Source organism: Sapajus apella, unplaced genomic scaffold, assembly GCF_009761245.1.
Source record: "Sapajus apella isolate SASKATOON/1434 unplaced genomic scaffold, GSC_monkey_1.0 scaffold2, whole genome shotgun sequence".
In the NCBI taxonomy this organism is placed as follows: domain Eukaryota; kingdom Metazoa; phylum Chordata; class Mammalia; order Primates; family Cebidae; genus Sapajus; species Sapajus apella.
The window spans coordinates 65,806,340-65,830,238 of NW_022436942.1; the positions used below are offsets into that span (position 1 = coordinate 65,806,340).

General features: G+C 47.8%; 1 protein-coding gene across 5 annotated transcripts in view; it reads left to right on the top strand.

Moving 5' to 3' along the window:
• BTBD11 (BTB domain containing 11) overlaps positions 1-23,014 on the top strand; it is a 341,753-nt gene extending 318,739 nt beyond the window's left edge. For 4 of the 5 annotated variants that reach the window (XM_032300222.1, XM_032300202.1, XM_032300213.1 and 1 more), the window contains 5 exons: positions 2,882-2,984; positions 5,309-5,390; positions 12,950-13,018; positions 15,337-15,450; positions 20,896-23,013. In XM_032300222.1, the coding sequence (XP_032156113.1) occupies positions 2,882-2,984; positions 5,309-5,390; positions 12,950-13,018; positions 15,337-15,450; positions 20,896-21,105 (578 nt within the window). In that variant the 3' untranslated portion in view covers positions 21,106-23,013. Of the gene's footprint in view, positions 1-2,881; positions 2,985-5,308; positions 5,391-12,949; positions 13,019-15,336; positions 15,451-20,895 lie in introns of all 5 variants that reach the window. The other variant, XM_032300232.1, reaches the window with a different exon arrangement.
• Positions 23,015-23,899: the final 885 nt, after the last annotated feature.

The following is a 23,899-nucleotide window of genomic DNA, read 5'->3' on the forward strand; positions in this document are numbered from 1 at the left end:
CAACACAGTGAGACTCCATCTCAAAAAATTAAAAAAATATATTTTAAAAGTACCTGGTTTCCAGGCCAAGCATTAGAATTGCAAGGATTAGCACCAAGAAGAAAAGAAAAGGCAGACCTGAGAGGCTCCAGCTATGATAGGAAAGAAAAAGCATCATGTCATTATTACCAAGTGGAATACGGAGCAGGTACACTTTGCATCTCCAGTCTAGCAGCTCAAGCTGGCATAACTAAAGGGCACCAAATTGTGGTTCTTCTGGGACCTGCTTTAAAAGAAAGACAAGAATGATCAGTGACAAGGGTCTTAAACCAGCATCTCTGTGGGACCAGGCAGGTGATATAAATGAGTGAAATGGGTTCAGCATTAGACAATAGGGAGTGGTGGGGACTAAGGGAAATTGGAGAGCACTGATTTGTTTGTGGTATGATGCCCTCTTGCCCTCGCAGTGAATTCTGGGAGAGTGGTAAAAAGAGGCATAAGGAGGGGATAGAAACAGTCTGGGAAGCAGGAATGCGGGACTGGCTGGAGATGAATGGCGGGTGTGATGGGTGAGCAGAGGGAGGCAGGTTACTGAGCAGAGAGAAACTCAAGTGAAGAAATGAGTTTTCATCAACTCAGGCTTTCCCTGGCAGCCAGCCTCTTTTCCTTTTACCTGGATCATTTCAGAATTTCGGGGGAGTTTTCTAATTACAGTGTTTAGAGAAAGTGGGAATACACGGGTGATTTTTACTGTTTATGCTTTTCTGATATTTTTTAAATAAGAGGCTTTTTTAAAAAAAATAAGAAGTGAGGTAGCTCTGTACTGACAGACAAAGGTAAGTGGAGGGCCACGAGGACCGTCAGGGCACACGGGGTTCGGGGGCTGAGGGAAGAGAATCAGTCTGGAAGGCAAATTCTGGGTCCAAGTTACAGCTGTCTGGGGAAAATGTGGCCAGGCCAGGGGCCCAAGGTTCAGCCAGGGTGAGCCCAACACCTGAGCAGTCACAGCTCCCAGGAAGGCGGGGGCTTGGTCCTGCCCTCAGTAGTTTAGGACAACCCATAAATCCAGCCATAGGAAGCAATGGGGTTTCATTTCAGCATAGCCCCTGAACCCCTGGAGAAGAGCCCATCAACAGCAAACCGGCCTTCAGGCTAAGAAGGGCCCCAGGGTCCTCCGCAGCCTTCTAGGGCAAGTGTCTGCAACAGGAGTCAAGGCGTTCTTTCATTCATTCAAAAAACATCAGTTGAGCATCTACTAATAGTATAATGGTCATGTTTATTGAGGGATACTCATTTGTCAGCCGTTTTGCTAAATGCTCTCCATAAATCCTTCATTCATTTATTCCTCACTACTCTGTGGTGAAGGAGTATAGTGGGTATTATAATTTCCATTTTATAGGAGAAACTGAGGCATGGGTTGGATAAATAACTTGCCCAAAGTTACAGAGCTGAGATTTCTAGCTCAGAGCCCGCACTCTTATTGTACTTTATCACCTTTCTCTACTAGATACAGATGAAAGGGTTTGAAATGGACAGACACAGACACACCATAACATGATGAGGCCACAGCAGGGGTGCATATGCTGTGCGAACTCAGCTGGGGTTACTGGGTCTGGGGAAGGTGGTAGAGTCTGGCAAGGCTTACCAGCCTAGGGCATCTGATCACTATGTCTGAAACTTAAAGACCACCTAGGGATGAGCCAGGTTTGGAAGGGGCTGGAAGGGTGTTCTAGGTAAAGAAACAGTGTGTGCAGAGGTCCAGATGGGAGAGAGCATGTAGCACCCATGGGGAACTGAGAGCCACCCATTGCTCAAGCACACACACAGTTTGACAGGGAGAGGCCAGAGAAGGCAGTGGAGCCCAGTCACAAGTGGCCTCATTAAGATGTTTGGACTATATCCTGGGAGCACTGGGGAGCTATTGAATGATTTATAGCAGAGGAGGGGAGGGACATGACCAGAGCTAGCTTTGAGGAAGGATGGCTCCTGCAGTGAGGTGGGCCGTCAGATTGAGGGGGCCAAGAGTGGAGGCAGAGAGACCAACAGAGGCACCTGTGAGTTCCCAGAAAGAGAGGATGTGGCCCAAACTAGGGTAATGTCAAAGGAAATGGAGGGAAATGGAAGATTCAAGAAGCACTTAGGAGGACAGAGGGAGTTGATGGATATTCTCTTGGACCCAAGGAGCCTTGGGTCTCAAGGCTGAAATGACAGGCAAATTGGAGGATCCTGGTGTTTAACAAAGCAGGCCATCCAGTCAGAATATCCGGGCCCAAATCGTGGCTTCTCCACCGGTCACTAGCTTGAACAAGTCACTGTAAATTCTCTGTGCCTCCGTTTTCTCAACTGCACAGTGGAGATAATGTGCACCCAAATTGTACATCGTAAGTGCTCAGGAAGTAGTAGGTAAATCTTTGTTATCTTAGAAGATGATGGCAGAGGACTGGTTCATTTGTTACCGACCCCAGGAAAGAAAGGCTTGGACTTAAATCACCTGGAATGCAGGGGCGAGGCGGCAGCTCTTCTAAATCTCTTCCTTTGGGCAGGGAAAGCACTGAGCCCTGAGAGAAAGCAGCAGTGGGGGATGAGTGGCATTCTTAGAGACAAGGTGGGCAGGTGATTGCCTTTCACATCTGGAAAGTTCACTCTGGCTATAGCTGAGTCTTCTCTGGGGAGATGCTACTTTTAATCACAAATAAGCTGTAAGGATTTCCCACGAAAAACTGAATTCAGCGACTTGACTGTTCCTCTGATTAGTCCTGTCTGATGTTTGGTTGCTGTCTTGCCAATGAGTATTTTATCACCAAGATTTCCTTGCTTACTCTTATTTGCACTTTCTACAGGAGAAATCTAAACTTCATCCTTTTTTCCACTAAAGCTACTTTTTTTCCCTTTCCCATTCCAGATCCTCATTTTCTTAACAATAAAGAAATGTCTGATGTTACTTTTCTGGTAGAAGGAAGACCATTTTATGCTCACAAAGTGCTGTTATTTACAGCCTCTCCAAGGTATGTATCCGCGGTTTTGAAAGCAGCTGCATTATGACTTTGGCTGTTGCTATTACTATTTTTCAAAGTTCAATTTTGGTGGTCTCTTCCCTGGACTGACAGATCATCTTCAGTAAATCAAGAATTCAAGAGCTCAAGGCAACCGCTAGCATAAACAACCTAGAAGAAGGTGCCCCCCCTCTTCTGAGCAAATAAAGTGGGCAGAGCTTTGGGAACAGAGCATGGGTTGGATTTTGGCTCCCCTGGCTAGGTGGCCTTGTGCAGTGAACAACCTGAGACCCCACACACGGCAGCCTTGAGAGGGCCACTCTCCAAATGTCAGGGAACAGATTTTGGCATAAGCCATTGAAATACACAAGTTCTGACTTGACTTTTCCCTAACTGTGGAATTAACAGGCAGTAGTATCATGTAGCAATAGGAAGATCTGCTCACCCTCTATGCTAGCTCTCCAGCTGTCCTTTCTTCTCCTTTTGATTTGAGTTGAGATTGAGTTGACAATTTAGAACCACGTTATCCAGGGACTTGAATAGAGAGCAGTGTGGCTGGAGCAAAGGAGAGATTGATGCTGAAATGAGGAGGAGGCAGGAGAGAAAGATGCTGAAATAAAAAAGACCAGGAGTGGGTGGTGAGCAGGGAGTACCTGAGTTGGGTAAGGATACTGGGAACCCAAAAATGGAACTGCCTTCCAGGAAGTTTGCTAAGAGAATGTGTCTGACCATTAGCCTTCCCTGCATCTTTTTGTTGTTGTCAAGATGGAGTCTTGCTGTGTCGCCCAGGCTGGAGTACAGTGGCACAAACTCAGCTCACTGCAACCTCCACCTCACAGGTTCGAGTGATTCCCCTGCCTCAGCCTCCTGAGTAGTTGGGCCTATAGGCTTGCGCCATCACACCTAGCTAATTTTTTGTATTTTTAGTAGAGATGGGGTTTTACTGTGTTAGGATGGTCTCGATATCCTGACCTCAAGATCTGCCCACCTCAGCCTCCCAAAATGCTGAGATTACAGGCGTGAGCCACTGTGCCCACCCACTCCCTGCATTTCTGAAAGTATCCAGGAATCTCCAGTCCCCCTCCCCCAAAACCAAACACAAACCCCACATGTCTGCTTTGCCACCACAAGAAAAATGTTTTCCCTTGCACAGTTTTCAGTCATGACACCATAGACAAACCAGATCAATATTGTACCAACGTTAGATTCTTAGTTTTGACAAAGGTACTATGGCTGTGTAAGATGTTAACATTAGGGGAAGCTGGGTGAAGGGTAAACAGAAACTCTCTGTATTGTCTTTGCAACTCTTCTATAAATCTATAATTTCAAAAATAAGTTTAAAAAACAGAGACACATATCAGCTTATTCTTAAACATATTGTCACTGTGATCCATCAATAAGATCTCTACCCACAAAAGCTTTTCCAGTCACCAGTTTGAGAAAGAACGTGCTAGTTAAAAGATCTCTACCCACAAAGAGCTTTTAGTTTAGTTAATGGGCAGGAAAGTGCATTGAAAACCCAAGACAGGGCTGGGCATGGTGGCTCACACCTATAATCCCCACACTTTGGGAGGCTGAGGTGGGCAGATCACCTGAGGTCAGGAGTTCAAGACCAGCCTGGCTGACATGGTGAAACCCCATCTCTACTGAAAGTACAAAAATTAGCACCTGTAATCCCTGCTATTCAAGAGGCTGAGGCAGAAGAATCGCTTGAACCCCGGAGGTGGAGGTTGCAGTGAGCTGAGATTGTGCCACTGCACTTCAGCCTGGGTGACAAGAGTGAGACTCCATCTAAAAAAAGAAAGAAAGAAAAAGAAACCCCAAGACAGAAAGTCACCGTAAGGGAGATGATTAGGCAGTCAACAAACATTGATTACATATCTACGATATGTCAGGTTCCTACAGGGACAGGCTGTGGGGATATAGCAGGAGCCACTGAAGACCCTGTGCTCATGGAGCAAAGCACGTTCCATCACCAGAGGGGAGGGAGTGAAGCCATAGCCCTAGGCTCAGGAAAGATGCCAGGAAGATGGCGGCCACGTGACCGGCCCTGAAAGAGGGACAGGGTTTTACAGGCATTCATTCTTTTCCAATCGCCAGTTTGAGAAAGAATGTTATCGTTCAAAACACTTGTTTTTAACTTTAAAGCTTTAACCTCAAATTAGATTATGATATAATAGGAGGGTTTAAATTAAGAAATGTAAGGATATACTGCTGCTATATTTCCGAGTTGCAGGGGAAGAAACAAGATATTTGTATTGTCAGGAGAGCTGAGTTTTTTGCAAGCCATGGATTTTTGTGTGAGTCTTTATCTCTTTTTTTATGTCCTTGTTCAGGTTCAAAGCACTCCTCTCCAGCAAGCCGACAAATGACAGTACCTGCATAGAGATCGGTTATGTGAAATACTCCATCTTTCAGGTGAGCCCCTGGTGTGGCGTGGGCTCTGTGCTGGTGGGCACAGGGCACAGGTGGTTGCCTCAGATCCTCAGCCTGAGGACTGGCCACTTGGAGAAGTCCTTGGAATGAGCTGTCAGTCTCCTGAACTCCCGGCCCCGCCTCACAGCGCCCCTTCCGCTTCCATCCATTCATCCCTGCAGCATTAACTGAGTGCCTGCTATGCCTGACACTGAGCTAAGGGCTGGGGACACAGGATAAAGGATGTCCTCTTGTGGGAACTCAGAGTCTGGCGGGCGGCGGGCAGCGACTGAGTAGTTGTCAATTACAGTATACGGTAGGGTACACAAGAGGAATGAGCCAACGTGCTGCAGCAACTCAGACCAGGGAAAGTGAAGACAACCTCCTGGTGAGGCCTTACGAGCCAAAACATCCAAAGCTGAGAAGTTGGTGAGGCTCAGGAAGGTGAGGGCTCAAGAAAGAGGGTTAGAACATTCCAGACAAAGAGAACAGCGTGTGCGGAGTCCCAGAACTTTGGTTGAGCCCGGCGTCATCGGGAACCGCGGTGCTTTTAGTGAATTGGTATCATGTTAGCTTTAGTCTAAATCTAACCCAAGTAGGAAAGGAAGGTTTCTTCGTCAGAGGCCAGATGACATTACCATGTGTCCTCCTGTTTGGGGGGAGTTCATGCCGTGAACAATAGGTTTTGGTTTATGTGAGTTTTCTGAGGGGCACCGCAGCTTTTTCTCTCTTCCACCTTCCTTCAATTATGCCTGATTCATAAATCCTGCTCTGCAACGACGTTCTTACAGCTAATAGAAATTCACTCACTCCCCAGCTGGCTTTTCAGCTGATTTCTACAGCTCCAAGACGCTCCTGGTGCCTGAAGGCTGTGTAGGCCCCTTGGCCCCACCAGGCTGTCCTCCCACCTTCCAGGGTTCATCAGACAGTGTGGGTGACCTGGGGGTGGCGTTTATAGAATGCCAACAGGCACTTGTTTCTCCTCCAATTCAGTTCAGGAAGGACAGCCCTGGAAAGAGTACCAGGTGGGTAGGACTCAGGCTGGCCAGAGTTTTAAGGGAGTTGAAGGGACAATACAGAGATATGTAAGCAGGAGGCAAGGCTGACCAGGACCAGGGTCATGGGGAGGGTCCAGATCTGGGCTTTGAAGGACAGAGCTGCATTCCAGGAGTCCCTTGTTTAAAATCAATGCCTCTTGAATGACTCTGGACAAATTATCCAACTACTCTGAGGCTCAGTTTCCTCATCTGGTTGACAGGAGAGAGAGAGTACTGCAGGGGGAGGAGCAGCATAAGCAGAGGCACAGAAGTAGAAAGTCTTGGGGTGTTTCTGAGGGAAAGTGATGATTAGTCCCTCCAGCTGGGCTTTGAGGCATATTGGAAGCTAAAAAGACACATTGGGGCCAGTGTGGGCCTTGAATGCAACCGTGCCAGGAAAAGCTCTTCCCTCCACCAGTGACTCTGGTCCCCCAGGTCCTGCTGTTTAGAAAGCTGCCAGGAAGGCACCATGCCCATACCCCCACTATCCCCTAAAACCTTTTGAAGTACCTGAATTTCCACCATTAGAGATGCACTTCTTTGGTTATGATTAAAGCTTCAAAATAAAGAACACTTCCTGAACAGCCATGGATAAGACACTCTGCTTCTCTGAGCCTCCGTTTTCTCATCTTTAATATGCTATTCTTTATCACCTCCACGTCCTGGGATCTTGCAGACACCAAGTGGAACAACATGAAAAAACCTTCAACTTGTCATGTGCTGCATCATGGCAATTTTTAAGTGGGTTGTTACAGTTTTAAGGCATAACTGATAAACCGCTTCCCCACTAAGCACAAGACCCTGCAGAATAGGTTACTTTCAGCTAGGGGTTGGAGAAAGGTTGAAAGAAGTTTCCAGGCCAGGTGCGATGGCTCGTGCCTGTAAACCCAGCACTTTGGGAGGCCAGTATGGGCTGAGATGGGAGGATCACTTAAGCCCAGGAGTTCAAGACAAGCCTGAGCAACATGGTAAAACCCTGTCTCTACTAAAAATACAAAAATTATCCAGGCATGGTCACACACACCTATACTCCCAGTTACTCAGGAGGCTGAGGCTGGAGGACCGCTGGAGCCTGAGAGGTCAAGCAAGGTGCAGTGAGCCATAACTGTGCGACTGCACTCCAGCCTGCGCAACAGAACAAGACCCTATCTCAAAAAGAAAAAGTTTCCAAAGATAAGCCTGGGTGAGCTGTCCCCCTGAGGTTAGGGGAGTAGTGAGGAGGCTGGACCCCAAGGTGGGCCTGGGAGTTGGCATACTCCAGACATCCAAGTGCCCATGTCCCCTCACCCTAGGCACTCCCCACCATTTTCCACTGAGAGCAAAGTGGTCACAGCTCTTTCCTGAATGGCAGCTGTTGGGCTGGAAAGCTGGGTTCCATGCAGCGTGGCTTTGCTTTGGAGGGAGATAAGTAGTGAGGCACTGATCTGTGCGTACACGTGTTATCTGGATTGTGAGAGAGAGAGAGAGGCTCTGGCTCTGTTGCCTAGGCTGGCGTACCGTGGCACCGTCTTGGCTCATGGCAACCTCTACCTCCCGGGCTCTAAGTCATCCTCCCACCTCAGCCTCCTGAGTAGCCGGGACTACAGAAGTGCTGCATCACACCCAGCTAAGTTTTGTAGTTTTTATAGAGATGGGGTTTTGCCCTGTTGCCCAGGCTGGACTTGAACTCCTGAGCTCAACCAATTCACCCACCATGGTTGGCCTCCCAAAGTGCTGGGATTACAGGCATCAGTCACTGAGCCTGGCGTTACCACCATTTTTATAGATGAAGAAACTGAGGCCCAGAGAACCTAAATGATATGCACAGAGTCTTAGTTCTAGTCAGTGATAGAGCCAGGATTTGAACCCAGTCTGCCTGGACAAAGCCAGGGACATTGTTCTGGAAGACCCTTTCAAAGCCCGGGACATTGTTCTAGAAGACCCTTTCTACGTGGGAATGTGCTGAGAGTAGGAACAGTTCTCATGTCTTGGGCACGATGTGTAAGGCTCGAAGCCAGTGGTTCTGAACCTCAGCTGCACATTAGAATCACCTGGGAGCTTTGACAATTCCCAATGTCCGGGCCATAAGTCAGACCAATTAAATCAGAATCTAGGGCTGGGGCCCAGGCGTCAGCATTTTGAGGGCTCCCCCACCTCCTCTCAATATCCCAATGTGCAGCCAGGGTGGAGAACCTGTGCTCTCAGTGACAACATTTCTTACACATTCACAGCTCTCAGAATACCTGGAGAAGGGTGGGGTGCTTGTTAAAACACCGAGGACACATTAAAATGCAGATTCCTGGACCCCACCCCAGAGTTTCTGATTCTGCAGCTGTGAAAATTTACATTTTCACTTTTAGTTCCAGGGGCACACGTGCAAGTTCATTAGATAAATTGCGTGGCATGGGTGTTTGGTGTTCCGATTATTTTGACACCCAGGGAATAAGCATAGCACCCTCCTCCCACCCTCTGCTCTCAAGTAGGCCCCGGCGGCTGCCCTTGCTTCTTTGCGTCCATGTGTACTCTCACTTCCAAGTGAGAACCTGGGTGCAGTACATGGATGGAGCTGGATTACAGGCGTGAGATGGATTGGTTCAGGTCTCCAGCTGCATTCATGTTGCCATGAAGGACATGATCTCACTCTTTATGGCTGCATAGTATTCCATGGTATATATGTACCACGTCAGAATTCACGTTTCTAACAAGAACCCAGGTGCTGCTGCTGCTCTGGACCTGTGTCTGCCCCTCACCTCATTTCATCCTTCCAGCTGCCCTGCGAGGTACTATAATCCCCATCTTACAGACGAGGGCAGGTACTCAGAGAGGCGGAGTCAGTGGTCCAGGTTCCCACTGCTGCTCCTGGCAGAGCTGAGGTTTAAACCCAGGCCTGGCTGACTCCCGGACCCATTCTCTTAACTTCCTCCCTTCTGTGGGCACCTGGGCCCTCCCTAAACTCACCCAGCCCTGAGGAAAGAATCTTCTGGCCCATTCGTTTGGAGCATAAGCTGGAAGCTGGAAAATGTGTGCCCCCCCCACACCCCCAGCGCTCATGAAGAGGGTGCTTACAATGTGAAGCCTGGGACAGACTAGGGAGGTTCCTGTAATAAGAACTTGGCTCGTAATAGGCATTCAATAAATGTTTGCCAAGCGGCTTCACTGAAGGAGACCTCCATGGGAAAGGGCAGTCCTGGAGGAATGCTGAGGCCTGTAATTGCCTTTGACCGGGGAAGGTTTCTTGGCCACATTAGCCTCACGTTACTGTAATGGGAAGGGAAGATTTAACAGGCCCTGGGGACGTTTCCACATGCCCGCCCTTTCCCCATAAATGAAGAAAAGCCTCATTTGTGGCTTGAAATAGTCCAAGGAGGGCTGAATGCGACCCAGCAGGAGACCCCAAGGGGCCGGCTGACTTCGCTCCAAGCTGACAGAGGAATTTAGTAAATGAGGCTGCCTCGGGTCGCCTCCCCGAAGTCTGTTTCACATCACACGCAGGCAAGGGCCGGGCACAGCTGAGGCTGCACCTGGAGGCTGGGGGGGTGCCTCCTCGAGGCTGTGGCCGCCATTTGAATCCCTGCTTCAGGGAGGTTGGCAGCTGCCAAGAAAAACAACTCCACGAACAGGCCCTTTGGCCTAATAAGTGTTCATTTCACCCCCTTGCAGAAAGGCCTGTGCTGGCCCAATTTAAATTCCATTAGCCCCAGGATCTCTGTCCGCCAAGGAGCAGCATTCAAGTCCACAGCCCCACCTGGAATATATGAGACGACCTGCTAGGGAAATGCTTTGTAAATGTTCAGGGCAGTCATTATCGTGGCTTGTATTGTTATTTGTGTAGCCTTTATAAATGAAAACTGCTAGGAGAGCAAATGGATTTTAATAAGGCCCGATCCCAGCACTGGCTGACTTGGTATTTTACATGCTTATGACCCATCAGGGTGGGAGACGGCAGGGTAAACAGTGCTGTGTTATTTCACAAAGCCTCAGCTGCCGCCAAGCAGATGGTCCCAGGAGCCCAAAGTCGGTACATGGGAGACTCAAACACAGAGGCGAGGATTTGTGTTTACGGGTGGAGTGTGCACACTGCAGGCTGTTTGATTGCTGGGCGCCAGGCCCTGGGGCACAGCCATGGGCAAGACATGCTTGTGCCCTCAGACTCTAGTGAGAATCAGCACCGCAGTGGAGGATGAGGAGGGATTGCCTGAGGTGACCTGGGGCAGGGTGGAGAGCTGAGGAGGCGCCCCGGGGCAGACGGCCACTTACTAGATGCAGAAGGAGTGGGCAGAGCGCAGTGGATAGAAGAAGGGGGGGGCGTCCTAGCAGAGGGAACAGTGTGGGCAAAAGCACAGGACTGGAAGACAGGGTGGGAGGTTCTGATGCGGACAAGTGGTTGGAGCATAAAAGGCAGCTTTTGGCCAGGCATGAGGGCTCACACCTGTAATCCCAGTGCTTTGAAGACCGACGTAGGATGATCACTTGAGCTCAAGAGTTCAAGACCAGCCTGGGAAACATAGTGAAAACCTGTCTCTACAAAAAATACAAATATTAACCAGGTATGGTGCTGCGCACCTGTAGTCACAGCTACTCAGGAGGCTGAGGTGGAAGGAAGGCTTGAGCCTGGGAGGCAGAGTTTGCGGTGAGCTGTGATCGCACCACTGCACTTCATGGGTGACAGTGAGACCCTGTCTCACATTAAAAATAAATGAAATATTAGCCAGGCACAGTGGTGTGTGCCTGTAGTCCTAGCGATTGGGAGGCTGAGGTAAAGGGATTGCTTGAGCCCGGGAGTTTGAGGTTACAGTGAGCTGTGACCACACCTCTGCACTCCAGCCTGAGTGACAGAATGAGACCCTTTCTAAAATAATAATGATAAATAAGAATTTCAATAAAGCTGTAAACAGCATTTTAAAAACAACTTAAACACACATGCAAAAAGCAGTTTGAGACCAATTGCAAAGGCTTTCAGAAGGCCTGGGTGAGAACGAGGCAGCGTGTAGCAGAAACGTGGGAAAAGACTTTTCAGCCTCAGAGAAAATTAAAGAGCTGACATTTGCAGAACGCTTGCTGTGCGCCAGGTCCCTGCTAGGCCTGTTCAGTGCAGTGACTCATTGAGTCTTCGTCACAATTCCATGAGGCAGGTACCATCATCCTCACTCTACATGTGTGAAACTGAGACGCACAGAGCCTAACTTAACTCGGGTCCCCCAGCTTTTAAGTGGCAGAGCCAGATCAGAAACGGAGGCAGCCCAACTGCAGGCTCATTGCACTTTGTCAGTGTCTCATAGTGGTCACAGACTCTCAGCGTGAAGGGACCATGGAGGACAGCCCAGTCCAGGCTCATTTTACAAGTACCCAAAAAAGGGAGGTAACCAGTCTATAGATTTGGCCCAGACAGCTGCCCTAGAGCCAGAGAGGTAAAGTGAGTTTGCCGAGTATGCAGGTAGAAGACAATAGGGGCAGGAGCGGTAGCTCATGCCTAACATCCTAGCACTTTGGGAGGCCGAGGCTGGCAGATTGCCTGAGGTCAGTAGTTTGAGACCAGCCTGGACAACACAGTGAAACCCTGCCTCTAAGAAAATACAAAAAACTAGCCAGGCATGGCGGTGTGTGCCTGTAGTCCCAGTTACTTGGGGGGCTGAGGCAGGAGAATCACTTGAACCCAGGAGGCGGAGGTTGCAGTGAGCTGTGATTGCGCCACTGCACTCCAGCCTGGGTGACAGAGTGAGATTCCATCTTAAAAAAAAAAGAAGACAATAGGAAGTAGAGGGGACTGGGAAACTGGAGACTATACACACCACCTAAAAAATGAACACCCCGTTGTTGTAAGTAAGATAAGATAGCAAAGTCAGATACATCCCTGGGCCCCATTTCATTCAAGGGATACCAGTTTGCAAAGCTCTGGAGACTTGGCCTGCTGTTTGGGCATCATGAGTCACGTGAATAAAGAACAGCCTGGCCTGGACCATTTATATCATCGGTGATCCGCAGAAACCCCGGATCCCTCCTGGCTTCATCCTGGAGCACATCACATTGTAATAAGGAGCAGGTGGCCCTGTGGCATCCCAGAGTCACCCTCTGGGACTTCAGCAGGAGGCTTTGAGTCAAACTGGGCCATGTTGGCAGGGGAATGACCCTCTGGTGCAGGTTCTTTAAGCCAGGCCACGTGTGCGGCAGTTCCAGGCAGCATGACTGGGGTGGGAGGTGGGAGGGGACCCCATGATTATCATGCAGAGATGGAAAAGCCGTCATGAGGAGCAGCAGCTTAGGGCTGTTTAGTTTGGTCTTGAGGGTGGGCATGGAGCTGGGGGTGGGAAGCCATCTGGGGCCAAGTTTCAACATGGTATCAGAACAAACTATCTGATGGATGGAACTGTTCAATATGGGCAGTCTTCTCTCCTTGAAGTAGTGAGCTCTTGGTCACTGGCGACTTGGAAGTGGACAGCGTTTTGGAAAGGATGTCCTAGGAACTAGCCTGAGTTGGGACATCCACCGAATGGCTTTAAGATGATGCATCTTTGCCATTAACACTCTTCTCTGTGTGTTTTCTTCCAGCTGGTTATGCAATATCTCTACTACGGCGGCCCAGAGTCACTGCTCATTAAAAACAATGAGATCATGGAGGTAAGGGGTTCCTCATGGTGTTGGCTGTCACAGGTCCCGTTGGGTGGCACCTCTGTAAACTCGGGTCGCCAGCGTGTGTGGCAGTGTCAGGAAGGACCTGTGTTACGTTTTCATTTGGATGAAGGCTTGGGGCTCTTGTTCCTTCCTGACGCCTTTGTCCTCCAAGACAGGAAGGGCTTCTCATCAGAAAAACTGGCTTTCAGTAGCCACTGAGTGAAACCCAATTTTAACTGGCCTTGGTGGCAGGGGGCAGGGAAGGGAAGGAATTTGAAAAGTCTCAGGCTAGCTCTAGCTCTGGGCACAGCTGAGGCTCTAATAGTGACATCATCAGGAAATATCCTAGATGATGTCTTCTCCCTTGTTATTTATAAAAGAATTAGATCCCCTAAAAACATCCCTGAAATCACAAAGCTGTCCATCATTCTTCCAAGACGCAGAAGCTGAGGGCAGATTACAGTCTCCACCCGGCTTTCCTCAGACTGAGCATCCCACAGTCACGCAGCCCACGCTGTGACTTCACTTTCCCCTCCCCCCGTCTAACTCTTGTAATTTGACCGGTTCTAGCCCTGCCTGTCCAGGAGGCCTGTTTCTGCTCCTGTTTTGTCCCCCTGTTCTTTGCCAGAAGTGGAAATCTTGTTCATTTTCCTAATAGAAACTGGACGCTTTGAAACAGAAGCCAAAAATCACCCCCAATTAATCCTCAGCAAAAGAGCCAGGATTGCGGTCAGTTGTCTGACATCCAAGGTGCCTGGCTGATGAGAGATGTCAGGACACAATCAACTGTTGAAGAGGAGACCCCCCACGGTGGTTAAAACACGGCTGCTGGGCCAGACTAGTCTAAATCCAGGCTCTGCCGCTTCTGAGCTGTGTGACTGTGAACAAGTTATTTAACCTCTCATCCTCAGTTTCCTCACCCATAAAACGGGATAACTATCTACCTCATTGGGTGTTTTAGATGATCTTAAAAAATTGTTCAGGTGCTTAGAACAGTGACTGGCACATAGCGATTGCCATTAGGACTGTGTATTCACTGTATGGCCCATTTATCCTTTTCTTCTTACTCTGTGAAACCGTCCGCGGTCACTCTACCTCCACCTCCACAACACACACAGACACACACAGACACAGTTACTCTCTTGTCTCCCTGGACTACTCCTCTGACCATTTTAGTCTCAAGGATGTGGGCTCTTTTGTAAACAAAAGTGCAGTGGTGTTTATAACTATTTTTTGTTTTTTGAGACAAAGTCTCACTCTGTCCCCCAGGCTGGAATGCAGTGGTGCAATCTCTGCTCACTGCAACCTCTGCCTCCCTGGTTCAAGCGATTCTCCTGCCTCAGCGTCCTGAGTAGCTGGGATTACAGGTGCCCGCCACCATGCCCAGCTAATTTTTTGTATTTTTAGTAGAGATGGGGTTTCACCATGTTGGCCAGACTGATCTCAAACTCATGACCTCAGCCTCCCAAAGTGTTGGGATTGCAGGCATGAGCAACTCACCCTCCTGTTTACAACTAATTGATCACAACCAGTTATGGATTTGTTTGTTCCTTCTCCACTCCCACTGTTTCATTTGTCTAGCCTTAACAAAAATAAAAAATTTTAACTAAAAATTTTTAAAATGTGCATTAAAATCATTTCAATCATACAGAAGAGTTTTGAATACAAAGCAGCTGCCCGGGCCCACCCTGCCCTCCCTCCAGTCCCCGTCCCCAAAAGCAGTCGCTGGAACTATTGCTCTTGGCTCTTCCTTCCCCTCCCGGAAGCCGGTGGTTCCATCAACACACATCTGTCGAGCATCTCCCAGGCGGCGCTGTGCTTGGGACCAGGGTACTGCAGTGATGAAAACCGACAAAGATCCCTGCCCTCCTGGGCTCTAGCGAGGGAGGCAGACACGATGTCACATCTGGGGTCCTGTGACTGTGAGGAGTGAGACAGGGCATGGAGGACAGACAGGATGGAGGGAGGCTCCCCTGAGGAGGTGACACCTGAGTGGAGACCCGGACAACAGAGGGAGTGAGCCACCTTGATTTCCATCTTGCTGATAATACCCTGACCTTCACCCTTATTCTGGACATAATTTGGGTTTGATGTCCTGCTGTAATGGGTGTGAATTGGGTACGTGTGGCCCTCCCCTCGCCCCTCTTCACTGAAGGTGGAGTCCTATTTTTGTCCTCTTCCTGCAGTGTTACCTTTATGCATCATTTCCCTCCCCCTACCCGTGACACTGCTGTGGAAGATGAGGATGAAGACTGTCTCACCACTGTAGTTCTTTACTGTTGCCTCCTTCCCAGCCTCTAACAGACTCTTTCTGTGGTTTTTAGCTTCTGTCTGCTGCGAAGTTTTTCCAGCTGGAGGCTTTGCAGCGACACTGTGAGATTATCTGCGCGAAAAGCATCAATACCGACAACTGTGTGGATATTTACAACCATGCCAAGGTAATCAATCTCATTCTCGTGTAGCGTGTGCACAGGAGCGCTGAAGCTGGGGAGGCTTTTCCTTGGCAAACACGGAGGCAGGGCAGAGACCAAGTGCTGGGCCAGTTCTCTCAGTGCTAAGCCGCTGGCCTCTTCCAAAGTCCGCTTCCTGCTCTAGAACAGATGCCCTCCACCTCCCCTGCAGAATAAAGAAGGTAGGACCACAGAAGTTTCAAAGGCAGAGTTCTCAGTGCTTCTCCAACTCTCATGTACATACGACTCACGTCGCAGACTTGGATTCCACAGGCTGGGATGTGCCCTGTTTGGCTTTTCTAACAAGCTCCCAGGTGATGTCTCTGCTGCAGGTCTAAGCGACAGTTTCTAAGGTTCTAGAACAGTGGGTCTCCAATCCAGCAGTGTCAGGGAACTTGTCAGAAAGGTACATTTTCAAGCCATACTTCAGATCTACTAAATCAGAAACTTGAGTGGGGACCCAGCCACCTGTGGCTTTGCATGCCCTCCAGCTGATTCTAATGCATGCTCAGAAGCCAGAATGCCCTTCCAGAATTGTTCTCGATGTCTGCTGCGTGTTAGAATCCCCTGGGGACTCACTTAAACTCCCTATGCCTGGAACTTATCACAGGCTAATTAAATCAGCTTCCAGGAGTGGAACCTGGGAAAAGATATCTGTCAAAGCTTCCCAGGTGATCCTCAGATGTGGCCAAGGTTGAGAACAGGCTGTAAGCACTGCTGAAGTCTTTGCTTATTTATCAGATGGACCCAACACCTGGCTACTAATTAGAATCACCTGGGGGAGCGTTCCAAATGCCAGTGTAGTCCCCCTGCCCTACCGACCTCAGCAGTATCTCCTCAGAGAGCCCAGAAGTCTGTATTTTTAACAAACTGCTAGAGTGACATCAGCACTCAGACCTGTCTTCACTCCAGTTTTCAAGAACCTCTGATTTCATCCAATTTGTTTCATCAGTGGGAAGACTGGGCCCAGGAGAAGTAAAACACTTTGTCAAGGCACCATTGCGTCTTGTTGCACGTGCTGAGCAACAAGGGAGGGCGATTAACAGTTCCAGGAAGAAACAATAAAACCAGTTAAGATGAAGAGTTAGTTTTGTTTTTTTCTTTTTTGAGATGGAGTTTCACTCTTGTTGCCCAGGCTTAAGTGCAATGGTGCAACCTAGGCTCACTGCAACCTCTGCCTCCCGGGTTCAAGCGATTCTCCTGCCTCAGCCTCCTGAGTAGCTGGGATTACCAGGCGCCCACCACTACACTCGGCTAATTTTTTTGTATTTTTAGTAGAGATGGGTTTTCACCATGTTGGCCAAGCTGATCTGGAACTACTGACCTCAGGTGATTCACCCACCTCAGCCTCCCAAAGTGCTGGGATTACAGGTGTGAGCCACCGTGCCCTGCCAAAATAAGGAGTTGGTTTATTTATTTATTTTTTTTAGTAGTTTAAAAATGTCCTCTTTTGTATAACTGGAACCCAGTACACATGATTCCTTATCACACAAGCTCTGGACAGTGGCACTGCATGTGAATGGCGCTACTATTGCTTATGAAAAATCAGACTGCACGTGAATTGCTGCTTGCTTGTCTTAGACAGCATTAAGTGAGCCCTTTTAATGTGCAGGCAGCCTTGTTGCGTTATCTTTTTTAATCTTCATGACAACCCTTTTAGGTAAATGCTATCACTAGTCCCACGTCATCATAAGGAGACTGAAGCACAGAGAGGTGAAGTAACTTAAGGTCACGCAGCTAGGAATGAGATTTTTTTTATTATTATGGTAAAATGTACGTGACATAGAATTTGCCACTTTAACCATTTTTAAATGTACAGTTCAGTGGCATTAAGTACATTCAAATTGTGTTGCAACCAACACTACCATCCATCCACAGAATTTTTTCCTCTTTCTAAACTGAAACTTTACGCTTTAAACACTAAGTCCTCATTCCTCCCCTCCCCCAGGCCCTGCTATTCACCATTCTACTTCCTGTCTCTATGAATTTGGCTACTCAAGGGAGGTCATGTAGGTGGAATCATATAGTATTTGTCTCTTTGTGACTGACTTATTTCACTTGCCGTAATATCTGCAAGGTTCATCCATGTTGTAGCACGCGTCAGAATTTCCTCTTTTAAGGCTGAATAATATTCTATTGTATGTACAAGCCACATTTGGTTTATTCACTCATCTATCAGTAGACACTTTGGTTGCCTCCACTTTTTGGTTATTGTGAATAACGTTGCCATGAACATGGGTATATAAATAACTGTTCAAATCCCTGCTTTTTTTTTTTTTTTTTTTTTGAGACAGAGTCGTGCTCTGTCACGTAGGCAGGAGTGCAGTGACATGATCTCGGCTCAGTGTAACCTTCGCCTCCCAGGTTCAAGTGATTCTCCTGCCTCAGCTTCCTGAGTAGCTGGGACCACAGGCACATGCCACCACACCCGGCTAACTTTCGTATTTTTAGTAGAGACAGACTCTCGCCATGTTGGCCAGGCTGGTCTTGAACTCCTGACCTCAGGTGATCCACCAGCCTCAGCCTCCCAAAGTGTTGAGATTACAGATGTGAGCCACCATGCCTGGCCTGAAATTCCTGCTTTCAGTTATTTGGGGTATAGTCCCAGAAGTGTAGTACTGAGATTTTTCAACTCAGGTTTGCCTCATTCTAAAGCACAGGTTCTTAACCCTGTGTTTACTGTCTGGCTTGATATATGTTGGAAATATTTTCGATAATCCTTGATACTGAAGATTTTCTGATTGGCTATCAATAAATCAAAAAGTGTAGTCAGTCTACATTGTACACACATAAACACACATACTCTTGATGTTCTAGTTAAATGAGGATTATACCAAAATCTGGTTTCTCAGGACACAGGCCTCTTTTTTTTTCAATCTTAAACTGATGACTTTGCAGAAGAGAGCTAGTGTGCATGTGCACGCGCGATCTCTCTCTCCACCTCCCCAAGACAGAGAGCCTGATTAGCCTTGTGGTCCTCTGCCCTCCTCCCTGACCATGGTCACTCAAATTGCCCAATGAACTTGACATCCACAGTGGCCTCCCACCTTGGCAGCGAGGCCTCTGTTTCACAATCCCATTTTAATTTTTTCAAGCTGTTTGGAAAGCAGCTTCTGTAGCACGTCTCGTGATTTAATAATGGAGCCTGATGCAATGGAGCCCCAGCTGGGAATAGAGGCACAGAATACATATGGCAGAAAAACTGCCTCTTACACACACACACACACACACACACACACACCCAGCTCAGCCTCAGCCTTCCAGGTCAATACCTGGATTGTTTCCAAGAGATACCTGCCCTTTGTGATAGTCACGTGGAGGGCAGGGCAATGCCAGCTGCCCCCTGCCCTTTCTGTGCACTGCTTCCACTCGCGTTTGTAACTCCAGGAAATACAGGCATTTAGATGCTAAGAGCCACGTTCCAAATTGCAGGAGGACCTCAGCAACATTACCTCTGTACTACATCTAACCGTTTCAGACAGCTGTGGAATTTTATACAGAGGAGAAACTCACTCCACAAATGCAGCCATCTCTTTTTTCCTGGTAAACCTGTCAGAAGCTATTCAGTCATGAAAAGAGGCCCTGGAGCTTCTGGTGGCCCTTTCAGGGTGTCTCTTAACTTGAGAAAAAGAACAAGCTTGTTCATCACATTGAATCTCAGCTGTTGTTGGTAAGCTCAACACTGCATCATCATGAGAAGAACACAGGTTTGGAAACCAAAGGATTTATCCACTAGTGTTTATTGAGTAGCCAGTATTTGCTAGGAGCTCTATTCATCAGAATATAAGAAATTAGAGGAGCAGGACGCGATGGATCATGCCTATAATCCCAGCACTTTGGGAGGCCGAGGTGGGAGGATCACTTGAGGCCAGGAGTTTGAGACCAGCCTGGGTAACATAGTGAAACCCTGTCTCTATTAACAAAAATACACACACATAACTCAGTGTGGTGGCACATACCTCTAGTCCCAGCTACTGAGAAAGCTGAGGCAGGAGGGTCACCTGAGCCCGGGAGGTCAAAGCTGCCATAAACAGAGATCACACCACCATACTCCAGCCTGAGCCACAGAGTGAGACTCCGTCTCAAAAAAAAAAAAAAAAGATAGTAGCTATGGTCTCTGCCCTTGAAAAAATTATAGCCTAGGACGAGGGTCAGCAGACATGTTCTGTAAAGGGCCAGATAAACATTTTCAACTTTCCAGACCACAAGTTGGCTTTGTACTTACTCAATTTTGCAAAAAGCAGCCAGATAATATGAAAATGAATGGTAAGGCTGTGTTCTAATAAAACTTTATAAAAACAGGTGGTTTTTATAAACCACCAGATTTGGCCTGCAGGCCTATAGTTTGCCAACCACTGCTCTAGGGAATGAGAGCTCCAATCCCAGTTCTGTTAGAAATTACTTGTGTGGTGATAGGCCAGTGGCCGGTATACAGTCATCATTCAATAAATACTATCCAATATTATAAATGTAGGTATATATCCTTTTATTTTTCACTTGCACTAACTTGTGCTGAATGACACTCATCTGCAAAGCAAATGCCAGGGGGTATGCTGATGGGGGGTGCTTACTGTGTCCTTAGAATCAGAGATAGGCAACTCGGAGCCTCAGTTTCCCCACCTGTACCAGGAAGCCTTGTACTCTGTGATTGTAAGAGCAGGATTCGTGTTGACAGAATGAAAAGATTTCTAATCTGGGTGCAGTGGTTCAGGCCTATAATCCCAGCACATTGGGAGGCCAAGGCAGGCAGATCACTTGAGGTCAGGAGTTCAAGACCAGCCTGATCAACACAGTGAAACTCAGTCTCTACTAAAAATACAAAAATCAGCTGGGTTGGTGGTGCACACCTGTAATCTCAGCTACTCAGGAGGCTGAGGCAGGCGAATCACTTGAACCCAGGAGGTGGAGGTCGTAGTGAAGCGAGATCACGCCACTGCACTCCAGCCTAAGCAACGGAGTGAGACCCTGTCTCAAAAAAAAGGAATGAAAGGATTGCTAAGACCTCTCCCAGCTCCAGGATTCTGTGCATCTGTATGGACATTTGTGGGATAACTAGCTCACTCACTGATAAACTTCATCAAGCTTTGTAAACCTCTTGGAGACCACAGAATGACCTCATGCATCCCTGTCCTAAATGGCACAGCAGAGCATGATGCCCCTGTAGTCCACCCCCTTTTGCTTTTGTAACTTGGAAGACTGAGGCCCAGAGAAGCGATTTGATTGGCACAAGGCCAAGGAGCAGAGGAACGGTCTCCAGCCCTTTGATAGGATGAGCTGCAAAGTTACACCCCACGGGTGTGTGTTGGGGAATCGGAGACATTCTGCAGCCAGTCTTCCTCAGCAGGTGCACGCCATCGTTAGATATGAAAGCATAATCTGAAAGGTGCTTTGCAGAATCATAACTGTCTCCCACTTCCTCTCCACTCTCCACAGTTTCTTGGAGTCACGGAGCTCTCAGCATATTGCGAAGGCTACTTTCTCAAAAACATGATGGTTCTCATCGAAAACGAAGCATTCAAGCAGCTCCTGTATGACAAAAATGGTGAAGGGACAGGCCAGGATGTGCTCCAGGACTTACAGAGGACGTTGGCCATCAGAATTCAGTCCATCCACTTGTCATCTTCCAAGGGTTCCGTGGTATGAAACGCCCAGTGCAGCAAATGCTTCCCGGGAACTTTCCAGTTCTCCTGCCGCGTTGGCTTTACACAAACACAGACAATTCCACCTGGCATCTGTTTTTGGCTGGGCCAAGGAGCTGCCTCTGCTGCTCCCACGTGTTCCTGTTGAAAAACAAAGGACTTTCCACTGGTCTGCAGATCGGGTCAGCTGGGTCCAGAGCTTAACGGGCAACTAGACAACCAAGCTAACCCCAGCTGAAAGCACCCCTAGCACCATTGAATACCCACTGCCGGGGACCACCATTGAATGAATGGATTGAGGCCTTTTACGGGTCACTCAGGTTCCAGGTTAGCAGTTGGAGGACTTAACCGTACCGACCCTGAAGAGATTGTATTACACATTAAGGACCTTGGTAGTTGTGTTTCAGTGAGCATCAACCATGGTAGCAAATTGGCGAGGCTGTGACCCATAATGAGGAAATAATTTGGCAAATTTTTAGGGGTGGGAACTTTTTAAAATGTTCATTAAAAACAAAAACAGGGCAGTCTTGTAGTTTAAAATATATTTCTAAAAGCTTAACAGTTCATTTTCAACTAAATTGTGTTTAGGGATCTGTGTTTTGAGATTTTTTTTTCTTTTTTTTTTAAATAGTAAGTCACAGGTCCATCCTGTGTACACATGCATCTGATAAGATACTGCTGATATTCTATACAAGTTGAAATAATCTTGCCTTAGTGATGATGATTACACAAAAGAGGTGCACTGCCAATAAGTATCTCTAATTCAGTAGTTGAAAACAACCTGCATGCTAATCGTGGTTTTGGGGTGAGAAAACACCCCCACATAACATGCATTTGCATGGGCCCAAACCTGTGAAATGTTACGTTTGTGCTTCATTTTTGCCAAGGTAAAAATGTTCCATCATTTCTAGCTAAAAGTCCATTTGATGAAACCAACATATCCATTTCTTTTCCTAATTACTGATGACTTGGGGATGCTTTTGCAGAAATGTGTTCATAGATGATGCTGAATTGGGGGGAGGGGGGCAGCACGCTGTCAGAGAATCTATTAATCCCAGAGTTTTCTCTGTATTCTCAGAAGATGTTAATAGTTTGTTACTAGCCAGAGAGTATGACTATGTTAGATTATTTTTAAAGATGAAACATGTATGATAGGATGGATTCTTTCCGTATTCTGAGAGTGTACAGTATAGGATTATTATAATGAAAGTTTACATCAACAGGGTTTCATTGGCTCTGCCATATATTATAAGCAAAAGAGATTGGTGAAGTGCCACAATATTCCAGATAACTTTTCAGTTGCGGCCTTTCTTCTTGTTCCTTAATTTGAAACTTAGATAAATGCAGTGAAAACTAGGAGAATGACTTTTACCCTAGGGGATGACCAAGTTTTGTGGATAAACCTATTTCCTAGCATGCCTTCAGGAAGTTGCGCCAGACCCCAGATTGTGAAGGAGCCACTGTTCTTTGTTCGAGCTCCCTGAGCCACTGTTCAGAGGACTGACGTCACATGGCTTCATGGGCGTGGTCTGTGGAGCATCCGGGCCACCTCTGCCTACAGTATGGGCTCTTCTGCGAGGCTGATACATGGGGCCTGTCTTCCACATGTCATTTGCAAACCTCCCCCAGCCCACTACCATCCAATATGGAAGGAAAAAAAGGACTGCCTGAAGAAGAGTTCAAGCTACAGATACACAGCACATGCGTTGTGGCTGTCACCTTCCTCCTCCCTCTTCTGTATCCTCAGAGATGCTGCGTGGATGTTTCCTTAACCTCAGCTGACTTCCCTGTGAATGTCTAATGCTAGTTTAGGGCCTCCAGGCATTGATTTGTACAGTGGCAACTCCCAATGGGGCTTCTGTTATCGTCTGGTATGCTTTCTCTGTCATTAAAAGAAACGATTTTCCCAGGCCGTGCATCATTTGTGTGCTTTGAGTGAGCTCTTTATCCCAATAGTTCAAGCCTGAGAACTTCACTTAGTGAAGAGATTGGAAAATGTGGCCCTGCAAAAAAGCCGAGGGAAATGAAGATACTAGATGAAAGACAGAGGTTCCTGTTGCTGGCAGTGTGGCAACCAAGCCCTGGTCCCCATGCGGCATACACTTCTGGGTGAGGCCCTAGGATCTTTCTCCGTCAGCAGAGAAGCTACAGGTGGTGCTGCCTGGGCCGCTGCCATAACACCTATTGCCTACCCTCACCTGCAGAGGGTGGAGTTCTGGCTGTCACCTGTGTGTCTTGATGACACGTTTTGAGGATGGGGGGATGAGAAAGTCAAGTTATCTCCACGTGGCATGCCCCCACCAAGGACTGGCATGGGAAGATGCTAGGGATGGTGGCAGCATTATGGGATGGGGGTGGGGGTTACAGAGGGACAGGCATCGCTCTTCTTGGGTATCACCATTGCTGAGGTCAAACTGTTGTAACCAAGTGAGTTGTAAGGAAAAGCGCCACAACTCTGAGATTGAATCAGAAGTCCTTTATTGCCGGTGATGGAGAGTCAGCTCACGCTCAAAAATCTCTCGGCCCCAAAGAAGGGGCTTGATGCCTTTTTATGCCTTGCTTAAGATAGGGGAGGAGGAGTCTAGCTGAAGCTGAATTTACAGAAGCAGAACAAGCAAGTTAGATAAGGAGGCTGGTAACTAGGAGGCAGGAGGTTCCCAGGATTGTTGATTACTAAGGAAATTATACACAAGCGGTTCCCATGATTGCTGGTTACCAAGGTGGGTATTCAGTACTTGCCACACAATCAATCTAGGGGGGTATTCACAATAGCAAGTGGGCTCGCCAGGCAGGATATG